The sequence below is a fragment of the Simochromis diagramma genome, unplaced genomic scaffold, assembly GCF_900408965.1.
Source record: "Simochromis diagramma unplaced genomic scaffold, fSimDia1.1 OVJJ01000516.1, whole genome shotgun sequence".
Taxonomy (NCBI): Eukaryota; Metazoa; Chordata; class Actinopteri; order Cichliformes; family Cichlidae; genus Simochromis; species Simochromis diagramma.
In genome coordinates, this window is record NW_024386938.1 from 1192476 (window position 1) to 1210154 (window position 17679).

The window sequence follows — 17679 nt, forward strand, 5'->3', positions numbered from 1 at the left end:
TTCAATGGAGAGTCACACCTCTTACCACACTGCTTTGGATATCAGCTAAACCACTCAATGCGTGTGTTTGTGTGTGTGTGTCTGTGTGTGACTGTATGCATCCATCTTGTTGCATGTTTGTATTCGTATGAACAAAATCTATACGTGTTGTTTGGGCGGTTGCATGCGTGTGTGAATGTATGTGTATGTCGTCTGTGTGTGTGTGTGTGTGTGTGTGTGTGTGTGTGTGTGTGTGTGTGTTCCAGGTGGAGATCGCAGCAGCGTCGGTAGTTCCGGCAGTGTAACCAGTGTGAGGTCATCAGGCAGTGGGCAGAGTGCTGGCAGCGCTGCACACATCCTCCACGCACAGGCTGAGGGGGTTAAGGTACCCTACACACACGCACACACACACGCACACACACACACACGCACACACACACACACACGCACACACACACACACACACTTGACTAAACCTAACGGATGATCTTAAACAAGTAGTGAAATTTTCTGAGGTATTATGAAATGGTCCTTTAGGCTGCGTTCACACTGCAGGCGAAAGCGCATCAAATCCGACTTTTCTGACCCTGTGCGACCATCTATCCCATCATGGTGACAGTGTGAACGGCACAAATCCGATATTTTCAAATCCGATCTGGGTCACTTTCGTATGTGGTGCTGAATCTGATACATATCTGATGTTTTAGAAAGCGACTGCTGTTTGATGGTCATGTCGCATTAAATCCGTCTTTTACGTCACTGACACAAGACAGACGCCAATTATCAGCGCCGGAGAAGACATCGCAAACGCTTCCTGACCATCCAGTGTAGATGTTGGGAAGACAGCGTTGGAGAAACGTGAACATTTTATTTGTTCTGTATAATCTGCAGATTCTGACAGAAACCTGCAGCTATCCTTTGAAGCAGCGCTCCTCTAAAACAGCAATAATGATAATTATAAAGTTAGTTTGTAAATAACAAAATAACTTTATAACTTAAAGCAAAATTGGGAAACGTAAAGTCCGAAGTCTTTATATTAAGGGCCATCAGTCAGACAATACTGTTTGCTCTGGGTCTAAACAGAGCGCGTTGTGTGTGACATCTTCTTTTGCGCATGCGGCCGCTTTGAGCGTTCACACTAGAGCGTGTTTGCTGTCACATTTTATTTGTAGTGTGAACAAGCAGACAAAAAAATCAGATTTGATCAAAAAATCGGAGTTGAGCATTAAGACCTGCAGAGTGAACGTAGCCGTAGTTTGTAAAACGTAACAAGCTGGGAGTTAAAAGCTGAAATTGAAATATTTGGGGCTGTGCAATAAATTGTAACATCTCATGACTGGTTACTTGGCTACTGGAGGTCAAAAATGACAACTGAACAGGCTTTGGGGGCTTGTGTTTATTTAATTTAAAAAAAAACAATTTTATAAAAGTATAATGTAGCCAGTGTGACAATATCCATTGGTTTTGACTATAGTTTAGGTTTTAAGTTCAAAGTTAGTAGAGTGCTAAGTTATTAGGTAATGCTAGCAAGTTTCGAGACTTTCATTCATGTGGGTTTCCTTAGTGCTAAGGCAACGGGCTAATAATGGTTCAGTCACACTAAAGTTAAAACTGCGGCCTCTGCAACTGGGAAAAATCTGCGCTTGCTTCGTGATTGCATTGTAGTTACAGCAATTAGTTGGTGTCTGCAAATCTCTCAAGTCCCGCCCAGTACTTTCATTGTTCAGGTCGCCTGGGAAATGTGTCTCCAAATAGCTGCAGTCCAACTGATTGCACTTACGCGTATATTACGCCACCCAACACGTTCCTATATTACGAGTTGGGAAAAATGAGGAAACATGAGAACTGTTTGGAATCAATCTACACATGCACGTTTATTTTACTTAAATCGCTTTGGAAAACACTAACTAAGGTTAAGGTGAGGTTATGGTTGGGATTAGGGATAAGATTAGGGTCAGGGCTGGAATACACGGCTGGAACGTGTGTTACCGCAGGAGCGTCATCCTATTCGATTTCATGCTCAACCCGGCGCGTAGCATAAGAGCGTGGGTGGTCACCTTTCCAATGGAACGCCTCGGGATGTGAGAAATCGTCGGTATATTACGCGTCGGGAGTAAGAACGGGCTTCACTTCCAGGTACTCCAAAGGTTTGCAAACCTTTGTAAAGGAATAACATTTTGCCAACACCTTTCATCAGTCTGAGTCTAAACCTGGTTTGCAGCTGGTTGTATTCTGGTTATATTGCTATATAAAAGCATCTCATTTTGTAGATACCACCACCCTGCACCATCCAAACTTGACACCAGTTTTACACTGAAAGCAGACTGACTCCACCTAATTGCTGTTTTATCGCCATCTTGATGAACCAGAGTCACTTCACAGTAACTGACTGTGTGGTTGCAGACCTGGTCCACATCTTCAAGTTCACTGGTTCCAGTGATTTTTCTGTGCCATGGTCTCGAACCACAGTTTATCCTAGTGTGACTGTAGTATAAAATACTAGGAAACACTAGGAAACCTGCAGCAAACGCTTCAGGGATTGGCTCTACCACCACGTACATCATCACTGATGAAGGCTTACATGATGATACTAATCCTGCTTTTAGAAGATCTATTATATTGTATCTACTGTACATTATAAAACGCCTTGAGGCGACGTTTGTTGTGATTTGGCGCTACATAAATAGAATAGAATTGAATTGAATAGAAGATATAACCTTTGTTCCTTATGAATGTTTATTTCAAGTCTTACCAATGAGTGGACAACATCAAAGTCATTTTTATTTCTTCTGCTGTTTGAAGCTACAGTTCAGGACGTCACATGTAAATAGTTTGTAGGCAAACAGATGAGTGGATAACTGTACTTTGACTTTTTTATGCTATGCCTTTATGCATTATTCTTTTTAATATTTTCCTATTTGTTATAGATAAGATGTAACAGTAAAAAAACATCTGATAGTAAAGTATACCACGACGTTAAAGATTGAAGTAGTGGCACAGCGATATGCCACATGGACATTATATCCCACATTTTTCTCTCATAAAAAGATTATGCAGATGGATGTCAGTTATTTGAACGCACTACAGTAATAGAACCACACAGCAGATTTGTGTAGCTCAGACTCGGTGAAAGTCTCTGTTCTCTCTGCATCTCGTTTCTCTTTCGTTGGAAGTCCAATTTTTATTGCAGTGCTGCAGGTTTCAGAAGGATGTTTTACTGTGATTAATGCGGTGGCAGTCGGCATACATCATGTCAGGGTTTTTTTTCCCAAAAGACAGCCTTTTCTCCAGAGATCAATTCTAACTGAGATGATGTAGGTACTGAATCTATAAAAGGCAGAAACAGCACCCAAGCAACTGACTTTTTTCTCACTGAGGATATGATATTCAGCAAAGGTGTGACTGTCCCCTGAAGGCAACAGTAGATAATTTAGAATGAGTATATGAGCATGAAATGGACACTTATCATCAGATATCATGATTTCAGGAAACCAAACCCTTTAAAAGCATGTTTTATCCAGGATTGATGGCCTGTGGAGTAACATTTATTAGAAGCTATACCACATTTTTCTTTAACAAATGAAAAGTAGAATTCATTATTCCTGAAATATACTCACATGTACTTTAGTTTTGCTGCTACAGCCTCATTTGTTCTGGTGTAATGTGTAGCCTGTGGTGATTATTGTAACAGTAGTGAGTTTATTCCCTGCCTTTATATATAACCTTTCCATACTCCTGCCATTGTTATGTTTTAATGTGCCTCAGATAAATTCAATTCGGCCTCCATGTTGGCACAGGGAAGCCAACACATGGTTTTATATCTATAATAAAAAAGAAAAGAAGCTCTGACTGAATTTTCCACCACGTTTCCAGCTGTGTGGTTCATGACAAAAAAATGTTTTCACCTAATAGTTATCTTAATAGGTTAAAAATGAAGGATTTCTTACCGCGATGCATCAACTTTAGTATGTTTGGAACAAAGAATATATGATAATGTGAAATGTTATTACCTTTCGCTTGATCTGAACATGTCTTTCATTAGAACATTAAAAAACTGGTTTGACCAACTATGTATCCATGCAAGCTGTGGTAAGATATGCACAGTTTTCTAATTTATAGTCTTTACTTTCTATATGATGCTAATTCTGACAGTAAAGTCTTGCTAATGAAGAGTGCCATGTTTGAGATCGTACACTGTGGTTTGCTAAGTGTACAGAGGAGCAAGGTGTTCGACAGAAGGGGGTTAAGGTTATCAGAAAGTTAGCAGTAGTTAATCGAAGGGACTACTACGCAACTCCTAGCTCAACGTAGTGATACAGTAATGTTAGCTAAATGATATTTAGCTTAAGTAGCTAATATCAGCGGGCCAAGGCTAACTGGGTCATGGCTGGTAGACAAAATTAAAACTTGGCTGCAGCTTCTATGTTGGAAAACTGAAGCCAATTAAGTGTCTTAAACTTTCTACCGAAAGGCCACCAGATGGCGATAGCTATGGTCGCAAAAAGACATCCAGTCCAACAGACGTCTGTGGGAAAACAGACAAACAGGCAGATGAAGTGTGGCAATGAAGCTATTCTTGCCCTATTGTACTTCTGTTCATGTGGACGTAGCGTTTTCAGAGGGAGAAATGTTTCGTCATTCATCCAAGTCTTCAGTCTCAGCTGACTGCAGGTTTCCCCAATCACCTAAAGAAAGCTCCAGCTGATCCAGGAGGGAAGGACAACCGCTGCCCAAGCGAAAACCCGTAGTGATCCCGTACGTGTCAGGAGTATCGGAGCAGTTGAGACGCATTTTTTCTAAACACCGGGTCTCTGTGGCTTTTGAACCCCAAAACAAGCTCCGCCAAAAATTGGTCCAGCCCAAGAATTGGGTCCCCCGACACAAACAGAGTAACATAGTGTACGCTGTTAAGTGCAAGAGGATTGGCAGGATTTATACATCGGGGAAACCAAACAACCTCTGGCGAAGCGGATGGCACAACACAGAAGAGCTCGTCGACCCTGCAGTCTATTTACACGTTTTCATCTGAAAACGCTCCGCGTCCACGCTAACGTTTTCAGACGTTTTCACAGAGTTGTGCGTCCACATTGAAACAGCCGAAAACGCTTACGTTCCAGTCCTGAGCATGCGTGAAACGCAAGAAGATTCAACCTGCCTCATTTCTGTCTGCTGCTTATTTACTTTCCGGCTTTTTGAAACGTCGCGGCAAACTGTCGAGGAAAAGCTTTTTTTAAATGGACTAACAATGAGGTGGAGTTGCGAGTCTGCGAGTAACACAAATTACAAAGTTGCAAAAGCGAGTGAGAATGAAAGAATTTAAAGAAAAGCTCTCTGAATCATGTACAAACTGTTATTAATCTTTAATAGGGCTGTCAAACTTCAGAGCTGCATAATGCCCTCCGCTACCTTAGTTTAATTGGTCACATGACTGCATCACGTGACTAAAATGTGTCATCGTTCTCGAAAAGGCTCCGGGTTCGCTGTCCACACTGCGACGCGAAAACGGCGTTTTCAAACGTATCCGCTTTGGAGAGCGTTTTCAAAATGCTGCGTTATCCTTGAACGAAAACGCCGTCTCAGTGTGGACGGGAGGCCAAAACTGAGAGAAAAAGATGCGTTTTCAAACGAAAACGTATTAGTGTGGACGTAGCCTAAGACTGGGCAAACCTGCAGTCAGCTGAGACTGAAGACTTGGATGAGTGACGAAACATTTCTCCCTCTGAAAACGTCCAGATGAACAGAATCAACCTTTGGGATGATTGAGCATGCATCGAGATGAAAATATGCTGTATTTTCAGCATGTTGGAAAAAAATGAATGCCACGTCAGGGCAGTAAAAAGAAAGTCGTTAGAAGTTGCTGCTCCTGTGTATGAAAGTGTGGTCTCATAAATGTGCTGTGTTTGTGTGGACTTGTTTTTTTCCAGCTTTTAGCCACCGTCTTGTCTCAGTCTGCCAAAGCGAAGGAGCATCTGATGGAGCAATCCAAGTCTGTGGATCAGCCTCCAGGTAGGCCAGGCAGGTGACCAGAAAAGAAAGAAGGCTTTCTCCGTTTCCTCTTGTTGCTTATTACTAATCTCACCGCCAAGTATTTTAGGCATACTGTAATATTTGATAACACAAACCGAAGCACAAGCAGCAGGAAGCTGGTGAGAGAAAGAAGAGCCAATGCTTTCTAATAAAGAGGAGAAGAGCAGAACCAGGGAGCAAGAGAGTGGGATGAGTCTTAATCCACAGGTCTTTTAGAAAATGTCATCATTTGCTTTCACACACAAAAAGATCTTGGCTTGTTTGGTAGACAGATGGCCAAGGCAGGGGATGTAGGAGGGAGTGTAGAAGGGTGTGATTGGTTAAAAAAAGGTTTGCTGTATGTTGGGAACCAGGAATTCTGTTGGTTGAGCATCAAAACAATGAAGACGACCGATCACAAGGCAGTTAAAGGAGGAGATTCGAGGTCAGATAGCAAGCGATAAACTGACCTGTTGATCGATCCAAGTATGCAAGCATAGGACGACAATTTGTGACTGCCCAACAATATTTCTCCTCACAGGCTCTGCCAGCTCCTCTCGGACGTCGAGCCAATCAGGCTGTCCACTCCACGAAGCGCCGCCTTATGATGCCACGGCAACCAGGAAGGGGGAGGGTCCATGCGAGGGGAAGGTAGGACAGTCCCAAATCCCTACAGATTCTGCCTTTCATGCAAACACATACAGGCAGTCGCCACCATCAGCATCTAACTGCAGGATGATAAGAACGTAGCTTCTCAGTCACCACAACCACAACACTCGCTCTCACACTTGTACACACACACACACACACACACACCAAGATGTCCCATCGGTTTCTCTCGCAGCTGGCTTCGTCCGTGCTGCGAGTTTTCGGATGCAGCCACGACACGGTGAGTGTGAGAGTGGATCCTGTATGAACGTGAACGAGGAATCGTGTGTGCGTGTGAGAAAATCCTGCATTTCTCTTATCTTTTACCTGCTGGCCATTGTTATTCGCCCCTTTTAGTTGCAGCTTCTCTTCTTCCATTGCTGTATTTTCTTACTCTGCTGGAAAAACATCTGATAGTGCACCTCAGGGAAGGACATCCTAGTTAGATATTGGCGGGTGTGTGTTGTGTGTGTGTGCTGGCAGGGGCCCAGCAGTGTGCATAACGTGGGTGGACTTAGCACTAAAAGTGTGAAATCTGAGCTTGCACCATGTGCAATAAATTGTCATTTACTGTACAGTGTATGTGTGCATGTTTGCCCATGTGTTTGACTTCACGTGTCATTGTACAATCGTTTCATGTTCAAAACAAAACCAAAAACAAAACAGTGAGCATATTTAAATAGCAGGTGGTCATGGTGGTAGTGTGCATCGCTTGCCTGCAGTATATGTGTGCACACACTAGCATGTAAGCCATGTTCTACTGACCATCTGTTAGCTAGAGTCCCGATTCCTCTGCACCCAGCTTCACAATACTTCCCTAGACAGGTAACGTGGAAGAACGATGGGAAGAACGATGGGAAGAACGATGGGAAGAACGCCGGTGGTTCTTGAGGGACTTTGAGGAAGCAGGAGGGACACGGGGAAAGAGAGAAAGAGCCTGAAAGAATGGAGAAAAACAAGAGTGACAGGAGGGATGTGGGAGTTTAAAGAAAAGCAGCGTGTGAGTGGGAAGAAGTCAAGCAGTGGTTTTCCAGTTAGGCCGATTGCTTTTCCATCTGCTGTCACACAGCAGGACACTACTTTAACCATACTCCATCATAATAAAGGTCTGGGTCATAATGAAGGTCACCAAGCAACAAATTTACCTGGGACTGCACAGCATTTTTATTCCTTCGACGCTCACCCCATATATTGATACGGTGTTCAGTCTTGATTGGGTCCAGTTTATAAAAGCCAACACATGAGCCTCGTGAGAAATAGGTGCCTCAAAAAGAGACGTGCTGACTTGTGCGTACAGCCATACTGATGAATATGATAACTGTGACAGATAGAGGGCAGACATATCATAACACCATATAAACAAACTTTTCATTTCTGAATGTTGGACTTATCGAGGCAGAAAACTGTGTCCTGTAGTTGTCCTACATGATCAATATCAAATCACCTGGAATATTCACACCACACAACAGCATTGATAACCTGTCCCACATTGTCCAACTTTCATTGCTACACATTTAATCAAACTTAATGAAGTTCTTTAAAGCCAGTAACTAATTGGTTTCTTAAAATCTGTATAAAGTATCAAAATCACTTAGAATTTTTTTAGTTATTTCAAAAGCAATAACACTTGCTTACTCCAGTAGCAATCGTAAGAAGTCAAAGATTAGCTTAAAGTTACATTTAACAGTAAGAGGCCTGTCTTTGACCCTGTGGTATTGTTGGACTGTAAAACAGGAGGGAAATATTTGCTAGTCTGACTGTTGTTTAGCATGCTAAGCTACATCCCAGACCCAGGATTTCCAGGCCTCAGTGGCTTCCCACTTTTCATGTCGCATCCTGGTTAGCTAACATCTGCCAGTCTAACAGACGCCAATCAGAGATAAAACATGGACAGAAAGCTGAACTTATAATGTGAATTTTTAAGGTTTTGAGTTAACATGCAATCAGTCAGAAAGTCGGGGTTAGAAGTGTGAAAGTATCTGCAAAGGGGAAGTGTGCGAAAGCGAATGTGCATGCTTCTAATTAAGAGCAGCATTTTCTGGCGTTGCCTTTTTTGCAGCACTGTGCAAAACAAACAGTAGACACTATGTGTTTTCTCTGCTTTCCAGCTGTAAAGTGTAAGATACAGATTAGCCTGTTGTTGCTAATCTGACCTTCTGTAGTAGCTGAGATTCTGTCGACTGGACGTTTTCCCTTCCTAACCTTAGCCTGGTTTTCACTGCAGGACCAAGGGAGGCTGTCCAGGGCTATTTCAGTAGCCAGCCAGCTTATAATACCGCTGAATCATCCATTAATGTGTAAGAATTAGCTTAGGACCACCCTAAAGATGACAAGACATGGTCATTAAAATGTAGCCCCTCTTTTGCCCTACTTGGCCCTGCTGAGAAAAAAAAATGGCTGTCGAAGAAACACATGGAGCCAGTGACCGCATGCCCCCTGTCTTCTCTCCCGTAGAGCTCAGAGGCCGTTGTCCAATGGCTGAGCGACTTTCAGCTGCAGGTCTACGCTCCAAACTTCCTGGGCGCTGGGTATGACTTGCCCACCATTAGCCGAATGACCCCGGAGGTAAGGCAACTAAACCCTGACCCTGACTCCCAGAGAGGTCGCAGGCACCTCCAAGGACCACAATGAGAACAAGTCTGCACGACTTTGATTTGTGTTGTCCTTGATGTTTTCAATATGCATGTAAATAATTTATTTTACAAAACAAAATCGCAAGTGAGCACAATTAAACCAACCAACCACCTGCCCTTTCCTGCCTCGTGCCACACCTGCCTACGTTCACTTTCCTCCCCCCTTGATCATGTATTGCCTTCCCCCTCTGACTCCAGAAAAGGTTTAAATGTGTGAACCCCTTCGCGTACTGTTGAGTCTCTGGGCTCTCACCAGCCCCACAGTATTACAACCTTTGCCATCGGCTCAAGTCTGAAGAAAGGTCATAAAATGGCCATGAAGATAATGAGACACGAGTCATCTTGCTGTTTGTATCCCTATTTTTGCAAAATGTTAAACAGAAAATAACCAGTACAAGACGACTGTATGTTACTGCGTACTGTGGCTCTTGGTACACCCTAGTGGTCACTTAATGCAAGTTGTGTGTCGTACTTAATGTGTGGACCTTTAAAAGTAGTTCCTTTTTACTCAGAAGAGAATGTCAAATAAAGAGTTGCAGTATGGGGAAATTATTATTTGATGTTTTCGTGTTTAAATATTGTCTTCAGAATTCTGCCTAAATATGAATTAAAAATAAGCTCTGGTTTAAATGTTAGCATCAAGATCTTAAAACAAAGTCCATAAAAGACAAAAATCCTCCTGTGATGATACCTATAGTATTTTTACGTGTTTGTTGTTTCCATTTTAAGCTGCCGGTTGAACGCAGAGAAATTTAACACATTCAAAAACCAACTCAGTGAACTTCTGTTCGACTTTGTGACCCTTCACCTCCCCTCCAACACTGCTCCTGCTGCTGCTAGCTTTGAGGAACAATCCTGGCCCTGCCACACTTAAAAACAAATAATTTATAGCATTCATAAATTACTTGTGTATATATGCACACTTTGTGCATGCTGAAGGGACTCAGATTAGCGATGGCTTAAAGGGCTTTTCTCATCAGAGATGTGTCACTGAGCGGAGGCCTCGTCTCCTGGTTCGTCCCACAAAATGATTTATGCAGCCAAGTGTATGTGGCGGCTGTTGTATAAAAGTGTGTTCTCGGGTGTCCATAACAACTTCCAGTGAGTTGCACTGAAGTCAAATGTAGCACTTGTGCCGTGCAGCGCTCTGTGATATTTCTGTCTTCTTTATATCAAAGTGCGGTCATGTCTGCGTACCAGATTCAGCCTGTTTTTTTAATTTTGGCCGCCTCCTTTCACTGCAGACATTTGCTTTTGTTTGCCATGCTTTTCTTATGGGTTTGACACATCCGCGCTCTTCTCCCTTTAGCCGACAGAAGCCTTCATCAGATATCACGCCATCTCTTGTGTTGCAAATTTTCTTCTGAGTGTGTGTGTGTGTGTGGAAGACAGAGAGAGAACGACAGAGAGTGATGGGCACTTGGGGAGATTTTCTTGTACTTTGTGGAATAAAAATGCCTGAACATATACTTACAGCTTCTTACTTACATGTTTGTGTGTGTGTAGGATCTGACCGCTATTGGAATAACTAAACCAGGTCACAGAAAGAAGATAACATCAGAGATTAACAAGCTAAGTGTTACAGAGTGGCTGCCTGAGCATAAACCTGTGAGTACACACACACACAGACTTTTTAAACCAGTCAAATAGATGCTTGTATGTCATTGCTATGCCAAAACTTTGATTGGTTGATCATGTCACAAAGTGTCCTGTGGGCTAATATTCTGAGCTACCATGGGAAGCTGCAAGCTACTGCCTGCTCAGCGCTCTTATTTCTGGCATTCCTACAGGCTAGCCTAGGAGAATGGCTATCTTCTATTGGTCTAAGCCAGTACCACCAGATGTTAGTGCAGAACGGTTACGAGAACATCGACTTCATCACGGACATCACTTGGGAAGACCTGCAGGAAATAGGCATCACCAAACTGGGTACGACAAACAAACAATGCAGTGCTTGTTTTGTTTTTCCACTGTGAAACATGAAAGTTAAGCTACAGTATCCCCTACTAATCACAAGACTCTGCATGTGGTGTATAATGTGGCCAACATTCACATTTGAGCATAGCTTTATGTATGTTAGGTGCACTTAATAGAGATGAAAGTAACCAGTAAACTCAAAAATAAATGAGTGAAGTGATTAGAATGCAGACTTAAAACCAGAATACGTATATAAGCATATGCAGAGAGTTTGGAAAGTATTCTCAGGGCTTCACTTGTTCCACATAATGACGTGTTACAGACTCCAAAATGAATTAAGTTAATTTTTCATCTCAAAATTCTACATATACACCATAATGAGTGAAAAAAGTTGACACTCAAAATTGAGATCAGGTGTGTCCTTCTTCCACTGATCATCTGTCAGACGATGAACTTGATTGGACTCCATCTGTACTAAATTCAGTTGATTGGACATGATTTGTCTCACACCTGTCTATATAAGGTCGTACAGTTGACAGTGCATGTCAGAGCACAAACCCAAGCCATGAAGTATATGTTAATGATGAATTATGAAGACGTCTTTTAGATTTTCTTACAGGGAAGCTAACTATTCCCCCAAAAATACTAGCACTCTGCCTCTGGGTGCTGAATGGTGCATGAAGGGTTTACGACAGGATATCTGAAAAAAAGCAGCCGGTTGAGGATTGCTGCTGCTAGAAATTTTCTGTTGCTAATCATTTCATGACTGAAATAAAAGCTAAAGTAGCTCTACAGTTCTGTGGCATCCCTAAAATTCAAAGAAAGGTCATTTACTACACTCAAAACCTGAGCTTTATTCAATATCTTGACCCCTATGAACCCCCTAACCCAAAAAACTATAAGGAGACTGACCTTTTTGGACTACAAAAAATATAGTAAACTGAAAATATCACACCCAGCATCTAAAGAGTGGGAGTTCTGAGTTACAAGTTCTCTGTCCACACCTCCCCATCTATAAAACATTTACTAGCTAAACTGGTTAGTGTTACCATGTTAGCTGTAGCGTTTTAGATAAGCTAGCTTCTGTAGCCTTACAGTTTTCTCAGTTAGTCAGGTTTAGTTTTCCTGTTCAGGAGTTAAGGGAAAGTGCACTGACGACAAACAAATTTTCAGTGAATTTGACTTGTATTACCTGTGTTATGCCAAACTGTAATTCCACTTTGTTAATGCTGTAGGCCACCAGAAAAAGCTAATGCTGGCGGTGAAGCGGCTGGCTGAAATGCAGCGCAGTTCAGATGGGCGGGGCTCCCTCCGAAAGAAGCCCCCACCAATTACGCAGCAGCAGGAAGTCATGTCGATGGATAGTCCTCCCCCAGATGGTGAGATCATTCAGGAAAATCTCAGCCTGTACAGTTTTAACTCCATCTTTAATTGGAATTATCTGTATGTTTCATTTGATTGTGAAACCAGTAAAAAAATAAATCATGTTAGAGTTGCTTTGGTCGTCTGCTGGTCAGATAGACTGGTGGTCCACTCTTCTTTGTTCTCAGTGGATAGTCCTTGAGCCCATCTCAAGTCCCCCATCAGACCACAGCTTTCAGACTGGTTGGGTTGGCTATCTTGCACATCTGTTGACATCTGTGACACCTAACTTACTTTACAGATGGCTGTGGAAATATCAGAAGCTTCCCTTCACTTGTCTAGGTGGATTCATACAACTGTCTAAAGACTGTATTTAGTGCATCTTCCTGAATGAAAGTCTAGTAAGCATCTTTATTGTTGACACTTGACCAAATCTGAGTAGAGCTCATGCTGTTTGCAGTTTGGGGGTTAGGTTGACTGAGCCCATAATGAAGCTACTAGATTGAAAGCAACTGCTGTGTGACAGTGGTAAAGCATTTCATCTGAGTTTCATTTACTTAATAAACCTTTTGTGAGACAAAAAGATAAGATTTCATTTATCTTCATCTGAGTTTCTCTTTGTCTCTCTTCAGAGGTCATGTCTCCCAAAATGAGCACCTTCCAGGACAGCGAGCTGAGCACTGAGCTACAGAGTGCAATGACCCAGCCAGTTCAGGAGGTCAAAGCTCAGCGAACACGCAGCCTCAGCAAAGACCACGATGAGGTGCTTACAGGCGGAGGAGGAGGTGGAGGTGGGCCACCTAAGAAGGAGGCCCGGACTATGAGGCAGCAGAGCAGCCAGGGAAGCGCGTCCTCTCACCGAGGCAGTGTATCCTCACAAGGCAAACATCGTCACTCTCATTCTCACTCGCAGCCTGCACCTCCCTACACACCCCCACACACTCCTACCAAGACCAGGACCTCTTCCTCCTCGTCCACATCATCTGTGCAGAGCACGTCTTCCCCACAGGCCAAGCCCAAGCCGTCCCCACAGTTCATCCAGGGGGAAAGACCTCAGTCACCGCGCTCACATCCTCCTCAGTCTCCAACCCATCGCGGAGCCCCGTGTCAGCTTCAGCCCCAGCAGCAGCAACCTCAAATGCAGCCGCAGCACCAGGCTCACCCTCACCCTCAGCACCACCCACAGATGCAGCCGATGGAGGTCAGGGAGAGTCAGCAAGTCCCAGTCCTCTGTCTCCCACCAGAGGCAGAGTTAGCAGAGGAAGAAGGACCAAAGAACTCGTCTGTCCAGAATAAACGCGCTCACACGCTCAACCGATACGCTGTCTCAGATAGCGAGTGCGATGAGAGAGCAGGAGGAAGAGGAGGGGGTGGAGGAGAAGCAGAAGCTGACGTTGTAAGCCAGAGCTCAGCCGCTGTGAGAGGGGAAGGAGGGAAATACGCCACAGTAACTCACCGAGTCAGCCGTAGTCACTCCGTACGCAATCAGGAAAAGGGCGCCAACCGAAACCAGAGCCAGTCGTTTGCTCTCCGTCAGAAGAAAAAAGGCCCACCCCCACCACCGCCCAAACGCTCCAGCTCAGCCATCTCCACCTCCAACTCCAACCTGACAGATGCCAACACACAGCCGAATACGCTCACCACTACTGGGGGGATGCTGGATGTGCCTTACTACCAACAACGGCGGGCCAGCGACCTGGGGGTGTCCGTGGAGACAGCTGCCGTGGAGACGAGCAGCGTTGGCAGTGTGAGGAGCATTGCCGCCATGTTAGAGATGTCTTCTATAGGGGGAGGAGCCAAAGGCATGGCATTGCAGAAGAACTTTTTGCAGGTAATGTATACAGAACTTCATTTCTCTATCATAACACTACATATATGTTTGTTTATTCATATGTATGCTGTAACTAAGTGAAATATGGTTGTTGTGCGTTCAACAGGTGGGGAAAACACGCGATGCCATTGGTCTGGATGGTGAGGTGGTAAACCGACGACGGACCATCAGCGGCCCCGTCAGTGAGCTTGTGGCTGCTGCAAGGCGCGACCAGCCAACTCCTTTGACTTTCCCCTCTCCCTCCACCCAGCCTGAATCCTCCCCTCCTCCTGTTAATTCCTCCTCACCCCAACCTCCATCCTCACCCCACCCCAGCTCAGGAGGTAGTGGCAGCTCTTCAGAGAATCTGCCTTTTGCAGAGGAGGGAAGTCTGACCATCCGCCGCCAAGGTCGAGGAGAAGGAGAAGGACAGGTAGCTATCAATATATATGTTTGTCTATCTATCTATCTATCTATCTATCGATCGATCGATCTATCTATCTATCTATCTATCTATCTATCTATCTATCTATCTATCTATCTATCTATCTATCTATCGATCTATCTTTTGCATTATCTATGTAATGTAATGTGCTAAAGCTAATGTGCTCTAATGTATTGCAAATCCATAGTCAAGCTTCTGTGTTCTGTAAGCTTTATTTGTCTTATCCATTTATCTTTGTCAGTGTTTTTTGACTGTGCAAAAATGACCCCTTATCATGAATGTATGAATTTTCCGTTAGTGTGTATTTTGTGTATGTCTGCAGGGTGACGGCGAGGGTCACCAGGGAGACAGCAGCTACGCCCAGGAGGACATCTCCAATGCTGAAGCCACGGCGACCTTAAAACGACGACCCCGCAGTTCCAAGCCCCACACCAACGGCTCTGACTTCACCCTTCAAGAGTCATCCACCGTCAAGCGACGACCCAAGAGCCGCGACAAAGAGCCCGAGGGCTACGCAGAGCTGGCCACAGCCAACGGGGAGCCTGCGAACACCGGGCAGCCAAACACCACGCAGCCAGTTCCCTACCAGAACGGCACAGCCACAGTGAAACGCCGCCCAGTGTCTGATGCTGGAGTGATCGAGCAACCGCAACCTCAACCTCAAACTCAACCACAAGTGACTGCTGCTCCTCGCAGGGACAGCTTGGACCAAGGAGCTCCAGTGGCAAATGAAGGTGGTCCTGTGAGGAAACCAAAGCCTCCAGTCTCCCCAAAGCCTGTAGTGGCACAGATAAAGAGACAGGGAGGACCTCAGACCCCACCGCAGCCTGTATCCAACAAACGAGTACCCCTACCAGGCCCGGGGACACCTGGAAGTCCAGGTAAACACAGTGGATTTTGGGTGTTTTGTGTACATATTAACTCCAAATGCCCTTCAGGTAGTTGAAGCAAAAAAACAGTGATGAAAAGGCAAGCTGAAAAATAATTTTACAAAATGTATTTTCACGAGTAAAGAGTATTTCATGCTACCCGGTCAGTCAAAGCTTATCGGTACTGGAGGGGTTTCAAACAGTGTCATAGGCCCGTATCAGCCAGTCTTAGATAGTGTTTATAAAGGAAAACAGCGTATTTCAGCTGCTCAGTGATCCAGTCTTTCTCTTTGCTCTCTGTGTAGTGGAAGGAAAGAAGATCCCTCCACCAGTTTCACCCAAACCAGCGCCACCACCCACAGCGCCCAAACCAGCCAAGCTCATCCACTCTGTAACTGGCCCCGCACTGTCCACCCCAGCCTCTGCCCCGCCCAAGCAGCACTCTGCAGTGGCCCGACAGACCAGTTCACCGCCCTCCTTCCCCCCATCTAACACTCCCAGCCCGCCGAACGCCAAACCGACGAGCCCTTCCTCCCAGAGTCCCCACACGCCACAGACACCCACCACACCACAGACACCTCAGACTCCTGCCACTCCCAGCCCAACCCCTCCACCTGTCAAACCCCCACGATCCTCCATCGGGGGGGTGTCAGTGGACAGCGGGATGTCAGGGGGCGGGGTCACGGCGCCAGCCGCCACGACAACAGAGTTCGGAGTGGATTCATTGGTGCACCAGAAGTTGGAGGAAACAAGCGCTTCGCTGGCTGCTGCTCTGCAAGCCGTGGAGGATAAAATACTACGACAGGAAGAGTAAGGACCACACACACACACACACACACACACACACACACACACACACTCTCTGACAGTCATGCTGTTAACAACAGTTAGCCACACAGAAGCATCTGGAACATTGTCCTTCAGCAGATGATGATATGAACGCTCTACAAGTGTCTGCTACGGATTAATCTCATCAAGTGAGATCAGTGGACCACAGTCTAAGGGACTGAAAACTAGCACCCACTCAACATAGGTTGTGAGGATTTGTGCGGAGAATTCAAACACTTAAGGCCTTTGCAGACAATCACATTCAAAACATTCTTGATTTGTTGCTTAACAGCTGAAGTACAACTATAGATGAAATCTTCTTGCACAATAATAATAATATAATCCGGTACCATTCAGTGGAAATGTACCTACGCCTGTGATCACAGGATCACTAGCAGTATACTGAAATACAATGCTCTCTCTTTTTCCATTTCCATTTGTTTTTAATGTATCACAGTTGGAGAAAAGACTTCATGCTCTGTTAACCCTCTGAGGTCTGGGTCATCATCGATAGTGACCCTAGCCCTAACTGTAACTCCAGGCAAGTCTTGGCAGTCAGGGAACAAAACGGTGTGGGATAATTAGGAAACTTCTGAGGGAAACCTGGTCTGGCATCCATCCGCCCTGAATGGATGAATCAGCTCTCATTTGATTTGTAGAAATCTGGCCAAATTTATTAAACCCCCCAAAACGTGACTATCCAGAGATGGGACCAGGAAGCATATTTATATTTATTTACTATTAAATCATCTCATATCTTCACACACTGAGGTTAATTATGGAGTTCCACAGGGTTCAGTGCTTGGACCAGTTCTGCTTACATTATACATGCTTCCTTTCCTGCTTCCCGTCTTCCTCATCAGAAGACATAGCATACATTTTCACTGCTATGCAGATGACACCCAGCTCTGTGTGTCCATGAAGCCAGATGACACACACCAATGAGTTAAACTGCAGGAATGTCTTAAAGACATAAAGACCTGGATCACCTCCAATTTTCTGCTTCTAAATCCAGATAAAACTGACATTATTGTACTGGGTGACATTACGTTGGCCTCCAGTAACACTGGGAGGAATCTTGGAGTCATTTTTGACCAGGACATGTCCTTAATCCAAAATGCTGCAGCAAGAGTCCTGACAGGGCAGAGCGTTCTCACTCCCGAGGCGTAACATGTCGACGTT

At 44.5% G+C, this 17679-nt stretch overlaps 1 protein-coding gene and 1 long non-coding RNA gene across 7 annotated transcripts in view; one reads left to right on the top strand and one right to left on the bottom strand.

Annotated features, from left to right (window-relative positions):
- Positions 1–17679, top strand: part of caskin1 (CASK interacting protein 1) — a 113708-nt gene that overhangs the window by 89031 nt on the left and 6998 nt on the right. For 4 of the 6 annotated variants that reach the window (XM_040037289.1, XM_040037291.1, XM_040037294.1 and 1 more), the window contains 11 exons: positions 246–364; positions 5904–5985; positions 6527–6636; positions 9088–9198; positions 10773–10874; positions 11057–11195; positions 12419–12562; positions 13178–14376; positions 14483–14788; positions 15099–15681; positions 15975–16479. In XM_040037289.1, coding sequence (XP_039893223.1) covers positions 246–364; positions 5904–5985; positions 6527–6636; positions 9088–9198; positions 10773–10874; positions 11057–11195; positions 12419–12562; positions 13178–14376; positions 14483–14788; positions 15099–15681; positions 15975–16479 — 3400 coding nt within the window. The remainder of the gene's footprint in view (positions 1–245; positions 365–5903; positions 5986–6526; positions 6637–9087; positions 9199–10772; positions 10875–11056; positions 11196–12418; positions 12563–13177; positions 14377–14482; positions 14789–15098; positions 15682–15974; positions 16480–17679) is intronic. The other 2 variants (XM_040037290.1, XM_040037293.1) reach the window with 2 other exon arrangements.
- LOC120736918 lies at positions 158–16604 on the bottom strand. The gene is made up of 2 exons (XR_005696641.1): positions 16488–16604; positions 158–444 (listed from the first exon to the last, which is right to left on the bottom strand). It is a non-coding gene; the product is annotated as an uncharacterized LOC120736918 (long non-coding RNA).